The 24,035-nt window shown below is 57.0% G+C and overlaps 1 protein-coding gene across 1 annotated transcript in view; it reads left to right on the top strand.

The window, feature by feature from the left end:
• LOC104304928 (ubiquinol-cytochrome-c reductase complex assembly factor 1) overlaps window positions 1–24,035 on the top strand; it is a 62,630-nt gene that overhangs the window by 12,504 nt on the left and 26,091 nt on the right. Inside the window, exons 6-7 of the mRNA XM_054173387.1 lie at window positions 6,002–6,059; window positions 15,939–16,047. Of these exons, the coding sequence (XP_054029362.1) occupies window positions 6,002–6,059; window positions 15,939–16,047 (167 nt within the window). The remainder of the gene's footprint in view (window positions 1–6,001; window positions 6,060–15,938; window positions 16,048–24,035) is intronic.

Here is a 24,035-nt window from a genome sequence, read left to right on the forward strand (position 1 = left end):
GGACACAGTCTCAAGCTGTGCCAGGGGAGGTTCAGGCTGGAGGTGAGGAGAAAGTTCTTCCCAGAGAGAGTTGTTAGCCATTGGAATGTGCTGCCCAGGGAGGTGGTGGAGTCCTCATCCCTGGAGGTGTTCAGGAGGGGACTGGATGTGGCACTTGGTGCCATGGTCTAGTCCTGAGCTCTGTGGTGCCAGGTTGGACTTGGTGATCTTTGAGGTCTCTTCCAGCCTTGGTGATTCTGTGATGCTATCTCAGGGCCTGCCTGGCTCTCTCCCTCATGGCTGGGGCAGGTTGGCTACACCTTAAAGAGACTTTCTAGGCTTTCCTGACCATGACAGCATTAGAGCAGAACACAGCTCCTGCTGAGCTTCTCCTCCCCCAGCACCCCCAAGGCCTTTCCTGCAGGGCTGCTCTCCAGCCAGTCCCTGCCCAGCCTGTAGCAGTGCCTGGGATTGCCCTGCCCCAGCTGCAGGACCTTGCTGCTGCTGCTAGATGTTTTCCAGTGGTTTTCAGAAGGTTTCCCAAAAACTGTGATGTGGTTTGAACAGTTGCAGGAGTGAGAGAGAAATCTGAGAGCAGTAGGGTTCACCATTTAGTGATCCAAAAGCCAGAAGCTGTGCTGCCCACAGCTGTGGGCCAGCTCAGGGTAGCTCAGGGAAGTTATCCTCTGTGGCCCCCATTTGCCTCTGTAACAAAGATGTGGAAGTAGAATGGAATAGAATGGAGTTGGGTTGAGTAGAATTGAATTGGATTGAATTGACCAGGTTGGAAAATACCTTTGACACCTTCCAACCTCTCCCCCAGCACCATCTGATCAGCTCAACCATGGCACCAAGGGCCTCATCCAGGCTCTTCCTAAACACCTCCAGGGATGGGGACTCCACCACCTCCCTGGGCAGCACAGCCCCAGGGCCAATCTCTCTGGCTGGGAAGAATTTCTTCCTCACCTCCAGCCTGAGCTTCCCCTGGCACAGCTTGAGAATGTGTCCTCTTGTTCTGGGGCTGGGTGCCTGACACAAGAGCCCAACCCCCTCCTGGCTCCAGCCTCCTTGCGGGGAGTTGCAGAGAGCAAGAAGGTCTCCCCTGAGCCTCCTCTTCTGCAGGCTAAGCAACCCCAGCTCCCTCAGCCTCTCCTCCCAGGGCTGTGCCCCAGACCCCTCCCCAGCCTCCTTGCCCTTATGTTGCCCTTGATTAAAAGGGAAAGGAATGTCAGGGCATGCTCTTGGATAAGTCACTGGCACAGATCTTCAAGTACAATGCTGAGTAAAATTACCTAAAGAGGAGATCCCCAGAGCTGCCTTCACTTCTGGCACATCACAAACAGCAGAGACCTTTCCTTCAGGTTTCAAGGTGGGGAGAGCCTGGCACAGGCTGCCCAGGGAGGTGGTGGAAGCCTCCTGCCTGGAGGTGTTTGCAGCCAGGCTGGAGGTGGCTGTGAGCAACCTGCTGTGGTGTGAGGTGTCCCTGCCCATGGCAGGGGGTTGGGGCTGGCTGAACCTTGAGGTCAGCTCTGGGAGGCTATGAGTCACCATTGTCTCCCCATTGCTCCTCAGGTGGAGCAGGTGTGAGCCATGCTTGGCTGGAATGCTCTTGAAGCATAGACCTGGGGCTGGAGGCAGGAACCTCTGCAATGAAGACTCCAGCTGAGAATCCATGGAAGCAGTGGGCAAAGGGAAAGGGCTGAATTCCTCTTCCTCTGGCTGTGTTCTGCACTGGACATTTGGTGTGTTTTGGAGCAGAGGAGGCTGAGGGAGACCTCAGTGCTCTCTGCAGCTCCCTGGGAGGAGGCTGCAGGGAGCTGGGGGTTGTCTCTTCTGCCTAGTTTCAGGTGATAGAAGCAGAGGGAATGGCCTGGAGCTGTGGCAGGGGAGGCTGAGGTTGGAGGTGGTGAAAAATGTCTTCACTGGCAGAGTAGTCAGGGCCTGGCAGAGGCTGCCCAGGGAGGTGGTGGAGTCCCCATGGCTGGAGGGGTTCCAGGAGTGTGTGGCCATGGCACTGGGGCCAGGGTTTGGTGGCCCTGCTGGGGCTGAGTTGGTGCTGGACTCTGGGATCTTGGAAAGCTTTTTCAGCTGAAACAGTTGTGGGATTCTCTTAGTGCAGCATGTCCTCTGGTGAACTGCTGAGGTCACTGCCAGCAAGCAGCCCAGGTTGTTACTGCCTGTCTGTTGTGCTGAGGCAGTGGCTCAGGGGACAGGGGAGGCTGTGGACTGCAGCTGTGGCATTAGGCAGCTGGTGAGGAGGGCAGGGTTAAGGGAGGGGGAAGTGGCATGAAGCAGTCTTCAGCTCTCACTTCAATTCACCATGTCCCATCAAGCAAGGCCAGTCAGGAGCTGGGGGCTGGGGGGGGTTCTGTTCTGAACTGCTCCTTTTGCATCACTTCAGGCAGGGCTGCAGCTCATTCCCTGGGCTGTAGGAGCAGGAAGGAAATCAGCAAATGTGCAGATGACAGCAAGCTGGGGACAGGAGTTGGTCAATGAGAGGGCAGAAGGGCTCTGCAGAGGGACCTTGCCAGGCTGGGCAGATGGGCAGAGCCCAACAGGATGGCATTCAACAAGTCCAAGTGCCAGGGGCTGCACTTTGGCCACAGCAACCCCAGGCAGAGCTACAGGCTGGGGGCAGAGAGGCTGAGAGCAGCCAGGCAGAGAGGGACCTGGGGGTGCTGATTGACAGCTGCCTGAACATGAGCCAGCAGTGTGCCCAGGGGGCCAAGAAGGCCAAGGGCATCCTGGCCTGCATCAGGAAGAGTGTGGCCAGCAGGAGCAGGGAGCTCATCCTGCCCTGTGCTCAGCACTGCTCAGCCCACACCTGGAGTCCTGTGGCCAGCTCTGGGCTCCTCAGGTCAGGAAAGAGGTTGAGCTGCTGGAAGGTGTCCAGAGAAGGGCAACAAAGCTGGGGAGGGGTCTGGGGCACAGCCCTGGGAGGAGAGGCTGAGGGAGCTGGGGTTGCTTAGCCTGCAGAAGAGGAGGCTCAGGGGAGACCTTCTTGCTCTCTGCAACTCCCTGCAGGGAGGTTGGAGCCAGGTGGGGGTTGGGCTCTTGTGCCAGGCACCCAGCATCAGAACAAGAGGACACAGTCTCAAGCTGTGCCAGGGGAGGTTTAGGCTGGAGGTGAGGAGAAAGTTCTTCCCAGAGAGAGTTGTTAGCCACTGGGATGTGCTGCCCAGGGAGGTGGTGGAGTCCCCATCCCTGGAGGTGTTCCAGAGGGGACTGGATGTGGCACTTGGTGCCAGGGGTTAGTCCTGAGCTCTGTGGTGCCAGCTTGGACTGGATGATCTCTGAGGTCTCTTCCAGCCTTGGTGATGCTGTGTTACTCTGAGCCCTTTCTCTTGGTGCTGCAGCAGCTGCAGGTGTGCCTGAGGCTGTGCTGATGTGGGTGCTGCACACCCAGCTGAGGAGCTGCACTGCTTAGGAGCCCCAGGGGTAGTAATGGTGCTGAGTGGGACCCAGCTGAGCTCTGCCTGAGCCAGAGCTGACTCTAGCAGACCTTATGGTGTCTTTATGCTTTGCTGCCCCCAGCACTTCTGGCTCCAGTTGCATGGTGCTGAGATCTCCAGGTGACCTGCATGGCCTCAGCTCTGGTCCCTGGAGAGCTTATTAGCTCTCTCTCTGCTGGTTGTGAGAGTTGTAAACCCTCCTGGGCTGGCTTTGGAAACCATACAGCCCTGCAGGTGTGCAACCATTTGTGGGCTCATTAACCCTGTGTGATCAGAGCCAGCTCTTCACAGAGCCTTCCTCAGGGCTCCTGGGCCCTGGGTGGCAGTGCTGCTGTGGGGGCAATGCCAGCTGCAGTGTCAGCTGCCCCCGTGGGGGTTTGGCAGGGATGCTCTGCCATGGCTGCCATGGAGGGGCAGTTCTGGGGGGCTGGGGGCTGGGCCATGGTAGCATTTCCTGCCTGGGGGCTGGCTGGCTCAGTGCTTTCTGCTGCCACCCAGGGCAGGCTCTGAGCTGGGCTGAGCCCAGGCAGCTGAGAGCAGCAGCCCCAACAGAGGGAGCCTGGAGGTGCAAGCTGGGAGGCCGCTGCAGCACACAGAGAGGATTCAGTGGAGGCTCCCCAGTGTGACACTGCAGTTAGTTTGATGCTATCAGCCATTCTGCTGTCTGTTTTGTGGTTCTCCATGGGTAAAGCTTTGGGAAGTTCAGGCCCTACATCCCCTTGGTGAAGGGCAACCAAGCTGGGGAAGGGTCTGGAGAAGAGGGCTGGGGAGCAGCAGCTGAGGGAGCTGGGGGGGTTTGGTGTGGAAGCTGAGGGGAGGCCTCATTGCTCTCTACAACTGAGTGAGGTGGGAATTGGTCTTTTCTCCCTGGTCTCAGGTGATAGAAGGAGAGGAAAAGGCCTGAAACTATGCCAGGGGAGGGTTAGGTTGGAGAGGAGGAACAATTTCTTTGCTGCAGGAGTGGTCAGGGACTGGCAGAGGCTGCCTAGGGAGGTGGTGGAGTCCCCATCCTTGGAGGGGTTCCAGAAGCCTGTGGCCATGGCACTTGGGGCCAGGGTTTGGTGGCCCTGGTGGGGTTGGGTTGATGTTGGACTGGGGGATCTCAGAGGGCTTTGCCAAGCCAAACAGTTCTGTGCTGCTAAGGGCCTCAAAATACAGCTGAACCTGCAGCTGCTTTTCTGTGCACAGTCACTGAGGCAGTGCTCAGGGCACTAAGATCAGTCCATAAGCATGGAATAAAGCATCCACTGATAGCTTCCTCTTCCTGGCTGGGCTTGGAGTCCTCCTGAAGCTGGAACCCACATTTTTAGCTCTCCACTTTGGTATAGAATAGAGTAGAATAGAATAGACCAGGTTGGAAAAGACCTTCAAGATCATCCAGTCCAACCTATCATCCAACACCACCTCATCAACTAACCCATGGCACCAAGCACCCTATCAAGTCTCCTCCTGAACACCTCCAGGGATGGTGACTCCACCACCTCCCTGGGCAGCACATCCCAAAGGGCAATCACTCTCTCTGTGTAGAACTTCCTCCTAACCTCCAGCCTGAACCTCCCCAGGCACAGCCTGAGACTGTGTCCTCTTGTTCTGGTGCTGGGTGCCTGGCACAAGAGCCCAACCCCCAGCTGGCTCCAACCTCCCTGCAGGGAGTTGCAGAGAGCAAGAAGGTCTCCCCTGAGCCTCCTCTTCTGCAGGCTCCAACCCCAGCTCCCTCAGCCTCTCCTCCCAGGGCTGTGCCCCAGACCCCTCCCCAGCTTTGTTGCCCTTCTCTGGACACCTTCCAGCAGCTCAACCTCTTTCCTGACCTGAGGAGCCCAGAACTGGCCACAGGACTCCAGGTGTGGGCTGAGCAGTACTGAGCACAGGGCAGGATGAGCTCCCTGCTCCTGCTGGCCACACTGTTCTGATGCAGGCCAGGATGCCCTTGGCCTTCTTGGCCCCTGGGCACACTGCAGGCTCCTGTTCAGCTGCTGTCACCCAGTACCCCCAGGTCCCTCTCAGCCACTCTGCCCCCAGCCTGTAGCTCTGCCTGGGGTTGCTGTGGCCAATGTGCAGCCCCTGGCACTTGGATGTGTTCAATCTCCTGCCCTTGGCCTCTGCCCATCTGCCCAGCCTGTCCAGGTCCCTCTGCAGAGCCTCTCTACCCTCCAGCAGCTCAACTCCTGCCCCCAGCTTGCTGTCACCTGCAAATTCACTGCTGACTGACTCAATGTCCTCATCCAGATCATCACTGAAGCTGTTACAGAGCATGGGGCCCAGCACTGCTCCCTGGGGCACACCACTGGGGCTCCTTCTCCCCCTTGTCAATATCCTCTGAGTGAGTTCCAAAGCCATGAGACCTCCCAGCATCTCCAGCACCCTGGGGCTGCCTGCTCTCAGGCTGAGGTGTGACAGTACATGGTCAGTGGCTCTGATCTGTGCCCTGCTTAGGGACAGAGGGTGACCAGCTGAACTGTGTTTGGATGCTGGGGCTGTGCATGTCTGTTAGGCACAACCCATGGTCCAGGTGGCATTAATGCTGAGCTGTGGTTTTGTGTTTGTGTGTTTGTTTTGCCCTCCCACCCTAGGGTGCCACATGCCTGATACTTTGAATTCATGGTTTCTAGTAGCCCAGCTTCATGTCTGGTAAGTGGAAAGTCAACTTGTAATGTCACTGCTTGCAGCAGCTAGAGCTGTGTGGAGCTGAATGTGAGCAAGGCTGGGATCCAGGGGTGTGGAGAGGAGTGGGGTAGGTTCCATGTGATGATTCCCACAGCAAATGGCCCAGAAGGCCACTCACAGCCTGGGCTGCCTCCAAAGCAGCCTTGCCAGCAGAGCCAGGGAGGTGATTCTGCCACTTTGCTGTGGGGAGACCTCATCTGGAGCACTGCATCCAGCTCTGAAGCCCTCAACACAGGAAGGACATGGACCCTGCTGGAGAGGCTCCAGAGGAGGCCATGAAAATGCTCAGGGGGTTGGAGCAGCTCTGCTGTGAGCACAGGCTGAGGGAGCTGGGGGTGTTCAGCCTGGAGAGGAAGAGGCTCTGGGGAGACCTAATAGTAGCCTTCAGGTACCTGAAGGGGCTACATGAAGGATGGAGAGAGACTGCTTGCAAAGGCCTGCAGGGACAGCCCCAGGGGCAATGGCTTCAGAGCAGAGCAGAGCAGATTGAGCTTGGATGTGAGGAACAAGTTCTGCCCCAGGAGGCTGCTGGAACACTGCAGCAGGCTGCCCAGGGAGGTGGTTGAGGCTCCATGCCTGGAGCTATTCCAGGGGAGGCTGGGGAGGGCTCTGGGCAGTGGAGGATGTCCCTGCTGACTGAATCACAGAATCACCAAGGTTGGAAGAGACCTCAAAGCTCATCAAGTCCAACCTGGTACCACAGACCTCAGGACTAAACCATGGCACCAAGTGCCACATCCAATCCCCTCTTGAACACCTCCAGGGATGGGGACTCCACCACCTCCCTGGGCAGCACATTCCAATGGCTAACAACTCTCTCTGGGAAGAACTTTCTCCTCACCTCCAGCCTGAACCTCCCCTGGAACAGCTTGAGACTGTGTCCTCTTGTTCTGGTGCTGGCTGCCTGGCACAAGAGACCAACCCCCACCTGGCTCCAACCTCCCTGCAAGGAGTTGCAGAGAGCAAGAAGGTCTCCCCTGAGCCTCCTCTTCTGCAGGCTAAGCAACCCCAGCTCCCTCAGCCTCTCCTCCCAGGGCTGTGCCCCAGACCCCTCCCCAGCTTTGTTGCCCTTCTCTGGACACCTTCAAGTCTCTCAATGTCCTTTTTAAACTGAGGAGCCCAGAACTGGGCACAGGACTCCAGGTGTGGGCTGAGCAGTGCTGAGCACAGGGCAGGATGAGCTCCCTGCTCCTGCTGGCCACACTGCTGAGAGGGTTGGACTGGATGACCTTCAGAGGTCTCTTCCAGCCCAGCCCATTCCATGATTCTTTGAATTGTCAGGGCTGGAAGGGAGCTCAAGGCTCAGCCAGCCCCAACCCCCTGCCATGGGCAGGGACACCTCACACCACAGCAGGTTGCTCACAGCCACCTCCAGCCTGGCTGCAAACACCTCCAGGCAGGAGGCTTCCACCACCTCCCTGGGCAGCCTGTGCCAGGCTCTCACCACCCTCCTGGTGGCAGCTTTCTACAGAAGAGCAAGCAGTGCCCTGCAGAAGCTGCCCTCTTCAGCAGCTCAGAGTTCCTCAGGCTTGGCCTGAGCTTTGCCAGGAGCTTTCTGAAAGCTTTGCTCAGCCTGTGTGGAAAAAACCCAAACTCCTCCTGGAGTGTTTTTAGGAAAGCTTTCAGCCCTTGAAATGATGTAAAAGGCTTTGAGCCTGGGAGGAGCTGTGGTGGGGGAAGCTGCTGCTCCTCAGGAGCAGTCACCAGAGTCTGCCCATGCCATTTCTTCTTGCAGCTCTCCCTTTGCTTTGCAGCACTGCAAATATTTGAGGCCTTCCACATGAAGGCAGCTTGGGGGTTCTTGGGGTGTTTTTTATTCACCTGTGAAAACAGGAGCCAAAGCCCTCAGGTTTTCATCCAGCATTCCATCCTTGGAAAGGTCAGAGGGATGCCCAAGGCACTGCAGTGCTTTTGCACTGCCAGACCATTCAGCAAGCTGAAGGCCACAGCCTTAATTCAGCTGAAAGAAAGGTTGTACTAAAATAGCTGCACTTCAGCACAGGCCTCTGGAGTCCTTGCCTCCTTTCCCCCCCTCCCTTCCAGCCTTCTTTCTCCTCAACATAGTGAAAAGTGGAGCAGCTCATTCCACTGAAGGAGGAAGCAATCTGCAGCCCCCTGAAATGGTAATCACTTAACAGAGTCATAGAAGCACAGAATCAACCAGGGTGGAAAAGACCTCAGAGATCAGCAAGTCCAAGCTGTCACCCAGCACCTCCTGACAGCTACACCATGGCTCCAAGTGCCACATCCAGTCCCCTCTTGAACACCTCCAGGGCTGGGGACTCCACCACCTCCCTGGGCAGCACATTCCAGTGGCTAACAACTCTCTCTATGAAGAACTTTCTCCTCACCTCCAGCTTAAACCTCCCCTGGCACAGCTTGAGACTGTGTCCTCTTGTTCTGCTGGGTGCCTGGGAGAAGAGCCCAACCCCCACCTGGCTCCAACCTCCCTGCAGGGAGTTGCAGAGAGCAATGAGGTCTCCCCTGAGCCTCCTCTTCTGCAGGCTAAGCAACCCCAGCTCCCTCAGCCTCTCCTCCCAGGGCTGTGCCCAGACCCCTCCCCAGCCTCCTTGCCCTTCCCTGGACACGCTCAAGCCTCTCGCTGTCCTTCCTGAGCTGAGGGGCCCAGAGCTGGCCACAGGACCCCAAGTGTGGCCTAACCAAGGCAGAATCCAGCTTCCTAAAGAGAGCTGGGGAGCTGAGGGTTGGTTTGCTGAGGATGAGTCAGGGCTGGGCTGAGCTGAAGCGCAGAGCAGCTCCTGGGGCAGGCTGAAGTGTTTCACGCCGCGTTGGTCTGGGCAGAAGGTCTGCAGCCTTTGCAGAGCCTTGTGTCTGCCAGGGCTCAGGCACAGCAGGTGCAGCAACAAACTCTATTTTGTTTCAGATTTTCAAATAAACTGCAAAAAAACACCCAAACAAACCCCAAACCCCCACCCCCACCCCACCATTTCCATGATCTCACTCTTGGTGCTGCAGAGCAGCTCTGACAGCAGCACACAGCCAAACACAGAGCTGCCTTTTAGGCCTTGGAGAGCAGCAGCTCTGACTCTGAGCACCACTCCAGGCCTGCTGCTCCTCAGTGACCACTTGCTGGCTGCTGCTGGGCTGGGCACTGCTCTCTCTCCTCCTGCTTCACCACCACTGAGGGCACACTGGATTGGAGCTGCTCTTTTTCTCTTTTCCCCCTGAGTATTCAGCAAGACAAATGTAAACCCACAGGATCCCTCCGAATTGTGGCCTTCCAGCATCTGCAGGGGGCTCCAAGCGGGCTGGGGAGGGACTGCTCAGGATCTCAGGCAGTGATAGGACCAGGGGGAATGGAATGAAGCTGGAGGTGGGGAGATTCAGGCTGGAGGGGAGGAGGAAGTTCTTCCCCATGAGAGTGGTGAAGCCCTGGGATGGGTTGTCCAGGGAGGTGGTTGGGGCCCTGTCCCTGGAGGTGTTTAAGGCCAGGCTGGCTGAGGCTCTGGCCAGGCTGATCTGGTGTGGGGTGTCCCTGCCCATGGCAGGGGGGTTGGAACTGGCTGAGCCTTGTGGTCCCTTCCAACCCTGACTGATACTGTGATACTATCCCAGAGTGCCAGCTGGGAAGGGACCCCAAGGACCATCTGCTCCAACCTCTCTGGGTGACAGCAGAGCTGAACTGAGCTGCCCAGCACCCTGTCAGGCTGAGCCTTTGAACTGGCCAGGGCTCTGCTCCCTAGGATCAGAGGATAGAAGGAGAGGAAATGGTCAAGATGACCTCTGAGGATCCCTTCCAGCCCAGTGCAACCTGGGGGTCTGTGGCTGCATGATTCTGAGCATTGCTCAGCAGATCTGGAGAGAGGATCAGCAACCTTCCCCCAAGCCTCCAGCAGCTCTCCAGCAGCTCTCTGGGATGCAGACAGCCTTTGGGACATGCTCAGGACTAAACTGATCCCACAGAAGCACTGCAAGCAGCCTGCCCCAGCTCTGGGTTGATTGCAGGTGCTGAAGGAAGATCTCTGCAGGGGTTTGGAATCACAGGATCCCAGAGTGCCAGCTGGGAAGGGACCCCAAGGATCACCTCCTCCAACCTCTCTGGGTGGCAGCAGAGCTGAGCTGAGCTGCCCAGCACCCTGCCAGGCTGAGCCTTCCACCTGCCCAGTGCAGGGCACTGCACTGCTTCCCTTGGCAGAGGCTTCCAGTGCCTGGCAGTGCTCTTGGGCAAACATTTCCCTCTGGAGTGCCATGGGGATGGCCCCAGCAGTACCTTGTCCCCATCACTCCTTGTCTTTTCCCTAGGACAAGAGGCAATGGACAAAACTGGAACCCAGGAGGTTCCACCTCAATGTGAGGAAAAACTTCTTTAGAATAGAATAGAATAGAATAGACCAGACCAGACCAGATTGGAAGAGACCTTCAAGATCATGAAGTGCAACCTATCAACCAATCCAACACCACCTCATCAACTAACCCACGGCACCAAGCACCCTGTCAAGTCTCCTCCTGAACACCTCCAGGGATGGGGACTCCACCACCTCCCTGGGCAGCACATCCCCAGGGCCAATCTCTCTTGCTGGGAAGAATTTCTTCCTAACCTCCAGCCTAAACCTCCCCTGGCGCAGCTTGAGACTGTGTCCTCTTGTTCTGGTGCTGGGTGCCTGGGAGAAGAGACCAACCTCTGCCTGACTACAACCTCCCTGCAGGGAGTTGCAGAGAGCAAGAAGGTCTCCCCTGAGCCTCCTCTTCTGCAGGCTAAGCAACCCCAGCTCCCTCAGCCTCTCCTCCCAGGGCTGTGCCCCAGACCCCTCCCCAGCTTTGTTGCCCTTCTCTGGACACCTTCCAGCAGCTCAACCTTTTTCCTGACCTGAGGAGCCCAGAACTGGCCACAGGACTCCAGGTGTGGCCTAACCAGTGCAGTGTACAGGGGCAGAATGACCTCCCTGCTCCTGCTGGCCACACTGTTCCTGATGCAGGCCAGGATGCCATTGGCCCTCCTGGCTGCCTGGGCACACTGCAGGCTCTTGTTCAGCCTACCATCAGCCAGCACCCCCAGGTCCCTCTCTGCCTGGCTGCTCTCAGCCACTCTGCCCCCAGCCTGTAGCTCTGCCTGGGGTTGCTGTGGCCAATGTGCAGCCCCTGGCACTTGGATGTGTTCAATCTCCTGCCCTTGGCCTCTGCCCATCTGCCCAGCCTGTCCAGGTCCCTCTGCAGAGCCTCTCTGCCCTCCAGCAGATCAACTCCTGCCCCCAGCTTGGTGTCAGCTGCAAATCTACTGCTGACTGACTCAATGTCCTCATCCAGATCATCACTGAAGCTGTTACAGAGCATGGGGCCCAGCACTGATCCCTGGGGCACAGCACTGGTGCCTGGCTGCCAGCTGGCTGTGGCACCATTCACCACCCCTTTGGTGTGAGGCTGCTGGAGGCCTGGAGCAGGCTGCCCAGAGAGGCTGTGGAGTCTCCTGCTCTGGAGGCTTAAGATGAGGGCTAATGGTTTGACATGGGAAGGTTAGACTTAGATTAGATGCAAGGAAGAAATTCTTGACTGTGAGGCTGGAGAGACTCTGGCACAGGCTGCCCAGGGAGGCTGTGGCTGTCCCCTCCCTGGAGGTGTTCAAGGCAGGGCTGGATGAGGCCTTGAGCAACCTGGGCTGATGCAGGGTGTCCTTGCCCATGGCAGTGGGGCTGGAGCTGGGTGATCTTTGAGGTCCAACCCAAGCCCTTGCAGGGTTCTGTGGTCATGCAGGGCTTGTTGCCTTCAGCTTGTTTTGGCTCTGGGCCTCAGCAGTGCCTTTCAGCTTTGCTTCCTTTGCAGGTTACAAAACAATCTCTTTACTACTCAGTAGACCAAACAGAATGCAGCAGGAGGCAGGCATCTGCCCTCTCCACAGGGCATGCTTGGAGGGCTTGTGGTCCTGCCTGTGGAACTGCCAGCCACAGCTCACCAAGCCACACATCTCAGGTCACATCAGAAAACCCCACTCACATTTTTTCCCTCTTAGCCCTTGTGGACCATTCCCCACTGTTAGTGTGCAGCTGCTTCAGGGTGGCCTCCAGCACCTCTGCTCTGTTCCTGCTATGTGAGCTGTGAGAAGAGTTTCCTGTGGGCAGTTTCCCACCTGTGGGATGTCTCTGCACAGCAGTGCCTTCTTCAGCCCCAGGGTTTGAGCATCCCCTCATCTACAGCAGGACACAGCATTAACCAGGTTGGAAAAGACCTCAGAGATCATCCAGTCCAACCTCTCCCCCAGCACCATCTGATCAACTCAACCATGGCACCAAGGGCCTCAGCCAGGCTCTTCCTAAACACCTCCCCAGGGATGGGGACTCCACCACCTCCCTGGGCAGCACATCCCCAGGGCCAATCTCTCTTGCTGGGAAGAATTTCTTCCTAACATCCAACCTAAACCTCCTCTGGCACAGCTTGAGACTGTGTCCTCTTGTTCTGGTGCTGGGTGCCTGGGAGAAGAGACCAACCCCCACCTGCTTACACCTTCCCTGGAGCCCTCAGCACAGGAAGGACCTGGAGCTGATGGAGAGGGGCCAGAGGAGGCCATGAAAATGCTCAGGGGGTTGGAGCAGCTCTGCTGTGAGCACAGGCTGAGGGAGCTGGGGGTGTTCAGCCTGGAGAGGAGAAGGCTCCAGGCAGACCTCAGAGCAGCCTGCCAGGATCTGAAGGGATCCTACAAGAAGGCTGCAGAGAGACTGTTCCCAAAGGCCTGCAGGGACAGCCCCAGGGGCAATGGCTTCAGAGCAGAGCAGATTGAGACTGGATGTGAGGAACAAGTTCTGCCCCAGGAGGCTGCTGGAACACTGCAACCAACAGTGCAGTGATGGTGACTCCAGCACCTCCCTGGGCAGCACATTCCAACTCAGGTCAGTCCTGAACAGGCCCTTCTGCCTCCAAACACAGGAGCAGAGCTGAGCAGAGGGGTGGAGAAGGTTGCTGAGCTCGGTCTCTTAGCTCAGGCAGGGCTCAGCCTCTCTTTCAGCTCATGCTCTTTACAGCTGTTGTAAAAGAGGCAGAAGGTTTGTTCTGATGCTTTCTTTTGGAGACAGAGGAGCAGCCCTGAAGTTCAAGTGGCTTTAGAGACCAAACAAGAAAGAGCAGAAGTCAGCCCTGCAGCTGGTGTGCTCATTAAGGTGTCACCATGCACTTCCCAGCTCCTGAGTTCCTTGAGCATGTACAGCAGGCAGGGCCTTTGCCAAGTGCTTGGCTGTGTATCCACAGTACCCCTGGAGCTGAAGTCATTTAGGACATTGCTAATGTGAGTTTGGGAGCAGTGTGGAGCTTGCTGAAGCCTTCACAGCTTGGCTAGTCTGGGCTCACAGCACTTCAGGAGACCAAGCTGAATTGCAGCTGGCTTGGAGCCTAGCAGTTGTGCCTGCTCCAAAGGGTGAGACGTTCTGAAGGCTGAGGAATGTAGATTGCAGTGGGTTGTAACTTGATTGCAGTCCTGACAGACAGAATAGAGTCCACTGCCACTCTTCCATAGCTGCACTGGCCAAAATCCAGCAGATCCAGCTCTTGTGCACAGGACAGAAGAGATTGCAATGGTTTATTTTGGCCCTGGCTGGGGGCCAGATGCCCACCAAGGCCACTTCCCTCCTCAGATGGACAGGGGAAGAGGGAAAAATGTAAGCAGAGGCCTGTGGGTCAAGACAGAAGCAATTTAATAGGAGGAAAAGCCAAAGCCAAGGCTGCACCTGGAAGCAGAGCAAAGAAAGATCTGTTCTCTACTCCCCATCAGCAGTGCTGGGTCACTCCTTGGAGGCAGGGATCCAGCACACAGAGTGGCTGCTCCAGAGGACAGGCACCATCCACCTGTGTCCCCACACTGCCTTCTTTCACTCAGCTGTTGTATCTGAGCTGCTGTCATCTGGCATGGAGCACCCTTTGGTCAGCTTGGGTCCCCTGGCCTGGCTGTGTCCCCTCCCAAGGTCTTGCCCAGCCCTCAGCCTACTGTTGGGGGAAGAAGTGTTGGGAAAGCACAGCCTGGGTGCTGGGCTCAGCAGCAGCCCAGACCCTGGTGTGTGATCAGGCATGGAATGCCTCTGGTCAGTGTGGGTCAGCTGGCCCAGCTGTGTCCCCTCCCAGGATCTTGCCTTCCCCTCAGCCCACTGCTGTGGGGGGAAAGTGCTGGAAAAGCACAGCCTGGGTGCTGAGCTCAGCAGCAGCCCAAACCCTGCTGTGGCAGCACCACCCAGCCCCAGCAAAACAGCATGAGAGAGATGGTCTGGGGAGGAGAGGTGGTCTGGGGAGGAGAGATGGTCAGGGAGGAGAGATGGTCAGGGAGGAGAGATGCTCTGGGGAGGAGAGATGCTCTGGGGAGGGGAGATGGTCTGGGGAGGAGAGATGGTCGGGGAGGAGAGATGCTCTGGGGAGGGGAGATGGTCTGGGGAGGAGAGATGCTCTGGGGAGGGGAGATGGTCAGGGGAAGAGAGATGGTCAGGGAGAAGAAATGGTCAGGGGAGGAGAGATGGTCTGGGGAGGAGAGATGGTCGGGGAGGAGAGATGGTCAGGGAGAAGAAATGGTCAGGGGAGGAGAGATGGTTGGGTAGGAGAGATGCTCTGGGGAGGAGGGATGGTCTGGGGAGGAGAGATGCTCTGGGGAGGAGAGATGGTCAGGGGAGGAGAGATGGTCGGGGAGGAGAGATGCTCTGGGGAGGGGAGATGGTCAGGGGAGGAGAGATGGTCAGGGGAGGAGAGATGGTCGGGGAGGAGAGATGGTCGGGGAGGAGAGATGCTCTGGGGAGGGGAGATGGTCTGGGGAGGAGAGATGGTCAGGGGAGGAGAGATGGTCGGGGAGGAGAGATGCTCTGGGGAGGAGAGATGCTCTGGGGAGGGGAGATGGTCAGGGGAGGAGAGATGCTCTGGGGAGGAGAGATGCTCTGGGGAGGAGAGATGGTCAGGGAGGAGAGATGCTCTGGGGAGGAGAGATGCTCTGGGGAGGGGAGATGGTCGGGGAGGAGAGATGCTCTGGGGAGGGGAGATGGTCTGGGGAGGAGAGATGGTCGGGGAGGAGAGATGCTCTGGGGAGGAGAGATGCTCTGGGGAGGGGAGATGGTCTGGGGAGGAGAGATGGTCGGGGAGGAGAGATGCTCTGGGGAGGGGAGATGGTCGGGGAGGGGAGATGCTCTGGGGAGGGGAGATGCTCTGGGGAGGGGAGATGGTCAGGGGAAGAGAGATGGTCAGGGAGAAGAAATGGTCAGGGGAGGAGAGATGGTCTGGGGAGGAGAGATGGTCGGGGAGGAGAGATGGTCAGGGAGAAGAAATGGTCAGGGGAGGAGAGATGGTTGGGTAGGAGAGATGCTCTGGGGAGGAGAGATGGTGGGGAGGAGAGATGCCAGTGCCCATTGGCAGAGGTGGAGGGAGAGGATCCTGCCCCTCTGCTCTGGGGGGTGAGGGAGGGACAGGACTGGGGGGCATGGAGCAGCACTAGAAGTGGGGAGATGGAGCTTGGCTGTGAGGAAGAAGTTGTTGGCCAGGAGGGTGGTGAGAGCCTGGCACAGGCTGCCCAGGGAGGTGGTGGAAGCCTCCTGCCTGGAGGTGTTTGCAGCCAGGCTGGAGGTGGCTGTGAGCAACCTGCTGTGGTGTGAGGTGTCCCTGCCCATGGCAGGGGGTTGGGGCTGGCTGAGCCTGGGGGTCCCTTCCAGCCCTGGCAGCTCTGTGACCCTGTGATCAGCTGCAGCTCAGCCAAGCCCGGTGCAGGCGGAGTGTTCTTGATCACACAGTTAAGAAGAATTCTGAAAGGAGCTGAGCTGCATGTTTGAAAGGAGCTGAGCTGCATGTTTGAAAGGAGCTGAACTCCATGTTTGCCTGCCCCTTAGCCCCTGAGAAGGCCCAGGGGCCATGGGTGTGGTGGTGCTGTCCCCACAGGATGTGCCTGGTGCGGATGAAGCAGGAGGGCCGCACGGGCAAGTACATGTGCCGCTACATCGTGCACTGCATGTGGGAGGATGTGGAGCAGCGTGGCAAGGTGATGGGGGTAAGTGGATCATCTTTGGTGCTGCCCACCTTTCAGTGCCTAAGGATCAACCTGCAGCTGCTTGTTGATTCCTCTCGTGGCTTTGAGGCTGCTGCTCTGGGTAGCTCTGGCTGCCGAGCGTTCCTTCCCGCAGCCTCTGCCGCTGCGCCGTGGCCTGGGGGAAGATGCCCTCTGAGGGGAGGCTGAGAGCCCTGGGGCTGTTCAGTCTGGGGAGGAGAAGGCTGAGAGGGATCTGATCAATGGCTATCAATAGCTGAGGGCTGGGGGCCAAAAGGGAGGGGACAGGGACAGGCTCTTCTCAGTTGCACCCTGGGATAGGCCAAGGGGCAGTGGATGGAAGCTGCAGCACAGGAGGTTCCAGCTCACCATGAGGAGGAACTTCTTGACTGTGAGGCTCCCAGAGCCCTGGAGCAGGCTGCCCAGAGAGGTTGTGGAGTCTCCTGCTCTGGAGCCTTCCCAGCCCTGTCTGGATGTGTTCCTGTGGGACCTGTGCTGGATTCTCTGCTCCTGCTCTGGCAGGGGGTTGAACTGGAAGCTCTCCAGAGGTCCCTTCCAACCCCTAGCATCCTGTGAGCTGTGCTCCTGTGATTTGTCTGGAAGGAATTAATTTGCCATGTGGTTGCAGAAAGGGATGCTGCCATAACAGCAGCTGTGGATAGGAGGAAAAAGTGGAGGTAGGGAGAAACTTGGCTGGTGCCAAATGCATCACTGCACCACAAGTGAGTCCAGCAAGGCTTTGAGTTTCCTTTGTAGCTAGGATGCTGAGTGGAAAGAAAGTTAAGGGATAAGGGATTTATGTTAAGGTCCAGAAACCAAGTCTTATGGGAGCTGCTGAGGGAGCTGAGGTTGTTTAGTCTGGAGAAGAGGAGAGGAGGCCTCATTGCTCTCTACAGCTCCCTGAAAGGAGGTTGGAATGGGGTGAGGGTTGGGCTCTTCTCCCTAGTATCAGGTGAGAGGAAAGGAAATGCCCTGAACTTGTGCCAGGGAAGGTTTAGGTTGGAGGTTAGGAAATACTTATGTGCTGCCAGAGTGTTCAGGGGTTGGCACAGGCTGCCCAGGGAGGTGGTGGAGTCCCCATCCCTGGTGGAGTTCCCATCCCTGGAGCTGCTCAAGCTGGCCATGGCACTTGGGGCCATGGTTTGGTGGCCGTGGTGGGGTTGGGTTGGTGTTGGACTGGGTGATCCAAGAGGGCTTTTCCAACCCAAGCAACTCTGTGACTCTCTACTTCTCAAAGTGGAACTTGCTGGTTTTTTCCTTCAGTAAACCTAAAGGGGAAAGGAATCAACAGTGCTTGCAGACAGGGCTGTGTGAAGGGAAGCACATGTCTGCAAACTGAACTATTCCATTGCTCCCCAAAATAACCCCAAAGTGTGAAACAGTCACCAGTGTCCTTATGTTTCCATCCAGCCTGGGGCCTCAACTGTTAACAGATGTGTGGCTGCTGTGTGATGCAACTGTAAAGAGCTCTTCAGTTGTTTGATGCCATGTTGCTCTCTGCCTTGGCACTGAGGCATCCTTTCAGCTGATCCTGAGCTTGCAATGTCCCAGGCTCTGTTTGTAGCAGTAATGAGCATGAATGGAGTAATGAGCATGACACTGCAGTGATTCCTGTGCTGTCCAGATGGGCCTGGGCAAGCTGGAGAGATGTACCCAGGTGAACCTCATGAGCTTCAACCAGAGCAAGGGCAGGGTCCTGCACCTGGGCCAGAGCAGTCCTCACTGTCAGTGCAGGCTGGGGGAGGAGGTGGTGGAAAGCAGCCCTGAGGATGAGGACTTGGGGGTGCTGGTGGGGAAGAAGCTGGCCAGGAGCAGGCAGTGTGAGCTTGCAGCACAGAAGGCCAAGGGCAGCCTGGGCTGCACCCATAGCAGTGTGGCCAGCAGAGCCAGAGAGAAGGTTCTGCCACTTTGCTCTGCTCTGGGGAGGCCTCACCTGCAGGGCTGTGTGCAGGGCTGGAGCCCTCAGCACAGAAAGGACCTGGAGCTGATGGAGAGGGGCCAGAGGAGGCCATGAAAATGCTCAGGGGGTTGGAGCAGGTCTGCTGTGAGCACAGGCTGAGGGAGCTGGGGGTGTTCAGCCTGGAGAGGAGAAGGCTCCAGGGAGACCTCAGAGCAGCCTGGCAGTACCTGAAAGGGCTACAAGAAGGCTGCAGAGGGACTGCTCCCAAAGGCTTGCAGGGACAGGCCCAGGGGCAATGGCTTCAGAGCAGAGCAGATTGAGCTTGGATGTGAGGAACAAGTTCTGCCCCAGGAGGCTGCTGGAACACTGCAGCAGGCTGCCCAGGGAGGTGGTTGAGGCTCCATGCCTGGAGCTATTCCAGGTGAGGCTGGAGAGGGCTCTGGGCAGCCTGCTCCAGGGGAGGATGTCCCTGCTGGGGGCAGGGGCTGGGACTGGCTGAGCTGTGGAGCTCCCTTCCAACCCAAACCATTCCATGACTCCATGACTATACCTCTGGCTGTAACCCAGTGTGACACAGGGCAGCTTTTCTGTGGCAGCAGCTGATGCTTCCATGAAGGCTGTGCCACATTAAAGGCTTCAGCTCAAGCCCAGCTACATCTCTGTGTCCATCTCAGTGTTAGCTACATTGATTTTAGTGAAGTTTGCTGTGAGAGAACCTGAACTCAAGCAGGCACTGAGGGTGTGTAAGACAGCAGGGAAATCTCCCAGGCACTTCTCTTCCCCACAGTATTTGTGAAGGCAGAGAGATTCCAGAATCTTTTTGTCTTTGAATTATTCCTCATCTTTCAGAGCAGAGGGGCAGGATCCTCTGCCTCCACCTCTGGCAATGGGCCCTTGGCCTTCTGGGCTGCCAGTGCCCATTGCTGGCTCCCTGTCCCAGGCCTGATTCCTGCCCCCCTCAGAGGTGTCCCAGACCCCTCTCCCTCCCTCACACCCTCCAAAGTCCCTCCCCAGCTTGCTTGCAGCCCCCTGCAGCTCCTGGCAGGCCACCAGAAGGTCTCCTGGGAGCCTTCTCCTCTCCAGCCTGCACAGCCCCAACTCTCTCAGGCTGTCTCCAGAGCAGAGCAGCTCCAGCCCTCTGCTCCTCCACCTGGCCCTGCTCTGGACACCTTCCAGCCCCTCCAGAGCCTTCCTGGCACAGAGGCTCCAGAGCTGGCCCCAGAGCTGCAGCTGTGGTCTCAGCAGAGTGGAGCAGAGGGGCAGAATCCCCTCCCTGGCCCTGCTGCCTGTATGTTAGATGGCAATCATTTATACCTTGATGCTTGCAGGGGTTAGCTGCTGCCTTGCTCCTTACCATGCCTTAATTTCCCCTCCTTGCTATTAATCATCCTAACTGAACATCCCACTTCACCATGCCCCTTCCATGCTTGTTCCCTCTTCTTCATTTCATTTCCCTCCCAGGCTACACAGATGTGCCCTGATCACAGAACCACAGAATCAGTAAGGTTGGAAGAGACCTCAAGTCCAAGCTGTCACCCAAGACCTCCTGACCACTCAACCATGGCACCAAGTGCCACATCCAGTCCCCTCTTGGTCACTTCCAGGGATGGGGACTCCACCACCTCCCTGGGCAGATTTAACTCCTCCTCACATCTCAGCCTCAGCAGTTGCATGAAGTTTTAAGTGATAAAGAATTAAAGGGCAGTTTCTGTGGGTGTTAGGCCCTGCTTGCCTTGATCTGGGTCTGGTTCTCCCTAATGGCTCTTTTGAGATGAAGCTGAGGTAATGGCCAAGGGTTTGTGAGCTGAGTGAGGAATGTGTGTAGCAGGTTTGGGTTTTCCCCCCCAGTCATCTACTCCTGCAAGCAGAAGCTGTTCCACCTCCAAAAGAAGAGGTCAAGGTCAGAGTGGTGGAGAGAAAGAGGACATTCCTGGTCCTCTCTTGATGCTTTCCAGTTTCACAGCTGAGCCTTCCTCTGGAGTGAGTGAAATGAAATGAAACTTTCCTAAGCACTCTGAGGGCACAAAGCTATCTGCAGAGCCCCTGGGAGGCCAGGAAATCCCACTCCCTGCTTTTCCTTTCAGACTGAGTACAAAAGGTCATTATTTAACTCCAGTTGGTACATTCCTGTGCTGGAGCATATGTGACAGAGCACCTGTAGGAGACTGCTGCTTGGATGCAATTAGTTTGACTTGTTGACAGACAAAAGCTGCACTTAACTCATTTCCATATCCAGCAACAATTCCAGCCCTGGATGCAGCCAATGGGTGCCAGAGTCCTGAACTGATATTGATCACAGCTCACAGGATGCCTGAGCTGCCACTGCCTCAGTGGAAACCTGGGGAATCACAGGATGCTAGGGGTTGGAAGGGACCTCTGGAGAGCTTCCAGTCCAGCCCCTGCCAGAGCAGGAGCAGAGAACCCAGCACAGGTCCCACAGGAACACATCCAGACAGGGCTGGAAAGGCTCCAGAGCAGGAGGTTCCACAACCTCTCTGGGCAGCCTGCTCCAGGGCTCTGGGAGCCTCACAGTCAAGAAGTTCCTCCTCGTTTTGAGCTGGAACCTCCTGTGCTGCAGTTTCCATCCACTGCCCCTTGTCCTATCCCAGGGCACAGTGAGCAGAGCCTGGCCCTGGCCCTTCCCTCCTGACCCCCAGCCCTCAGCTATTGATAGCCATTGATCAGATCCCTCTCAGCCTTCTCCTCTCCAGACTGAACACCCCCAAGGACTCTCAGCCTCTCCTCCCCAGGCAGTGCTGCAGTCCCTTCAGCATCCTTGCAGCCCTCCCTTGGACTCTCTCCAGCAGATCTCTGTCCCTCTTGAAGTGGGGAGCCCAGAGCTGGATGCAGTATTCCAGGTGTGGCCTCCCTGGGGCAGAGTAGAGGGGGAGGAGAACCTCCCTGGCTCTGCTGGCCACATTCTTCTGAATGCAGCCCAGGATGCCCTTGGCCTTCTTGGCCCCAGGGCTCACTGCTGCCCCATGCAGACCTCGCTGCCCACTTGTTTGATGCTTGATTGAGAGGTTGCCATCTGCGCTTAGCCAGAGGCAGCGCTGCGCCGGAGCCCAGGCCGGGAGGGGACCTGAGGCATTTTAACTGCTCATTTCCATCAGCTCCAGCTCCAAGTGCACTTTGTATTATTTCAAGGCCTGGTTGTTAAATTGCTGAGATCTAAATCTCCAGCTCCAAAGTTTTGGGAGCCGTTGGCCTGAGCTCCTTCAGCGCTCCTGAACGTCCGCAGCCCAAACTTGACACAGCTGTGAAAACAGCCCCAGAGCCTCTGGCCTCAGCACATTCTACTGGGGCAGGCATATTTCAGGTATAAATTTTACTCTGCTGTCCCTCCTGCTAATGAAGTCAGTTGCTTTTAGTGGGTTTGCAGCCAGGTGTGTCCAGCTCTGTGGCTAACCAGTGCTCTTTTACTTAATTTTTCCACTAGTGACATTTCTGTCAGGCTCGAAAAACAAACAGAGCAATTGGCCTGATGCAATGACTCAGAAAGTGTTAATTGTAACGTGGGGCTGGGCAGGAGGCTTCCCTGGGATCTGCTTGGCCAGAGGTCTCCACCTTGTGGCTCGCAGGGAGCGGACTGGGGCTGTGCAGGCCGCTGGGAGGGGGATTCGCTCGGTGCTGGGGGTTGCTGCTGGCTGCCCTCGGCACACAGCTCCTCAGCAAGCTCAGTGTTCACCTTGCTGCCCTGAGGACTCTCTCAGTAGCTGTGTCTGTGGAAAGGCAGCTGGAAGTGCAGTTGTGTTCTGCTACCCTGAGAATCACCTTGCTGCTCTGGCTGGAGGAGACCTCTGACACTCCCCAGTCCAACATCAGCCCAGCACCACCATGGCCACCGAACCCTGGCCCCAAGCTTCTCAAACCCCTCCAGGCATGGGGACTCCACCAGCTCCCTGGGCAGCCTCTGCCAATCCCTGACCACTCTGGCAGCAAAGAAATTGTTCCTCATCTCCAACCTCAGCCTCCCCTGGCACGATTCCAGGCCATTTCTTCTCCTTCTGTCCCTTGATCCTAGGGAGCAGAGCCCAACCCCCAGCTCCCTGCAGCCTCCTCTCAGGGAGCTGCAGAGAGCAATGAGGTCTCCCTCAGCCTCCTCTGCTCCACACCAAACCCCCCCCCAGCTCCCTCAGCTGCTGCTCCCCAGCCCTGCTCTCCAGACCCTTCCCCAGCTTGGTTGCCCTTCTCTGGCCCTGCCCCAGCCCTCAATGTCCTTCTGGGAGTGAGGAGCCCAGAACTGAGCCCAGGATTCCAGCTGTGGCCTCAGCAGTGCCCAGCCCAGGGGCACCATCCCTGCCCTGCTCCTGCTGCCCACCCCAGTGCTGATGCAGCTACTGAGCTCATGTGAGTTACTTGTAGGTGCCAGAGCTCCCTGGAGCAGGATTTCAGCTTAGACTTGGGCAATAGAGAGGAGATTTAAAAAAACAAGAGAAGGACACTTTTTTCCCCTAAAAAAAGGCCAAACCAGCCAAACCAACCACACCAACCAAACCAACCCAACCAACCCAACCAAACCAGCCAAACCAACCACACCAACCAAACCAACCACACCAACCAAACCAGCCAAACCAGCCAAACCAACCACACCAACCACACCAACCAAACCAGCCAAACCAACCACACCAACCACACCAACCAAACCAGCCAAACCAGCCACACCAACCACACCAACCACACCAACCAAACCAGCCAAACCAACCACACCAACCACACCAACCAAACCAACCACACCAACCACACCAACCACACCAACCACACCAACCAAACCAACCAAACCAACCAAACCAACCACACCAACCAAACCAGCCAAACCAGCCAAACCAACACACCAACCAAACCAACCAGCTGCCCCCCAAATCAAATCTGAAAACCCAAACCCCAGAAAACCCAACCCATCCCCCCTCTGCTCTTCCCAGAATCCCACACTGGTTCTGCTGGCTGCAGATCAGTTGCTGCCATAGAGGATCACAGAATGCTCTGGGCTGGAAGGGATTCCAAAGGTCCAAACCCCCTGCCCCCAGCAGGGACATCCTCCCCTGGAGCAGGCTGCCCAGAGCCCTCTCCAGCCTCCCCTGGAATAGCTCCAGGCATGGAGCCTCAACCACCTCCCTGGGCAGCCTGCTGCAGTGTTCCAGCAGCCTCCTGGGGCAGAACTTGTTCCTCACATCCAAGCTCAATCTGCTCTGCTCTGAAGCCATTGCCCCTGGGGCTGTCCCTGCAGGCCTTTGGGAACAGTCTCTCTGCAGCCTTCCTGTAGCCCCTTTCAGGTGCTGCCAGGCTGCTCTGAGGTCTCCCTGGAGCCTTCTCTTCCCCAGGCTGAACACCCCCAGCTCCCTCAGCCTGTGCTCACAGCAGAGCTGCTCCAACCCCCTGAGCATTTTCCTGGCCCTCCTCTGGCCCCTCTCCATCAGCTCCAGGTCCTTCCTATGTGGAGGGCTCCAGAGCTGGACTTTATTCCAGTACCTGGGAACTGTTGCAGGCTGATTTGAACAGTGTGAGCCTTATGTCTTGTGGTGGCCTTTTGCTTCTGCAGTGTTTTGAGTGCAGCAGAAGAATTCCTGTTCTAACCATCCAGGTTGTCAGGGCTTCAGGAGAGGGCAGAGTGGGAGGGGCTCCCAAGCCCAGCATGCCAGCCCTGGTTTCATTTATCTCAATCTGGCTTTCCTGTTTTCCCACCAGACCACTTAGATCCCTGCCCCCTGCTTTTTTTCTTTTCCAGGAACACATCTAGGTGTCTTTTGAATCCATTTATTGGCTCTGCTGGGCACAGCACAATGCAGCTTTTGTTGTGCTCTCAGCTCCAGCTGTTTATATCCAGCCACCCATAATTTGCTCTCAGCTGGCTTGGTGTACATCTGAAGTAACCCCACCAGAATCAATACCATGGCTCACATCAGTGCAACCCAGAGCAGAATTTAGCCCCATGGGACCCTGAGCAACAGTTTTGCTGCCTTGAAACATCTTTGCACAGCTTGGAGGTTTCAGGTGATTGACAAGACCTCTGTACCTCAGCAGTGCCTGCAGAGCTTCCCAACCTTGCTCTAGCTCAGGTTCAGAGGTTCTCACTTTCATAGAGTCACAGAAC

Source organism: Dryobates pubescens, chromosome 26, assembly GCF_014839835.1.
Source record: "Dryobates pubescens isolate bDryPub1 chromosome 26, bDryPub1.pri, whole genome shotgun sequence".
Lineage (NCBI taxonomy): Eukaryota > Metazoa > Chordata > Aves > Piciformes > Picidae > Dryobates > Dryobates pubescens.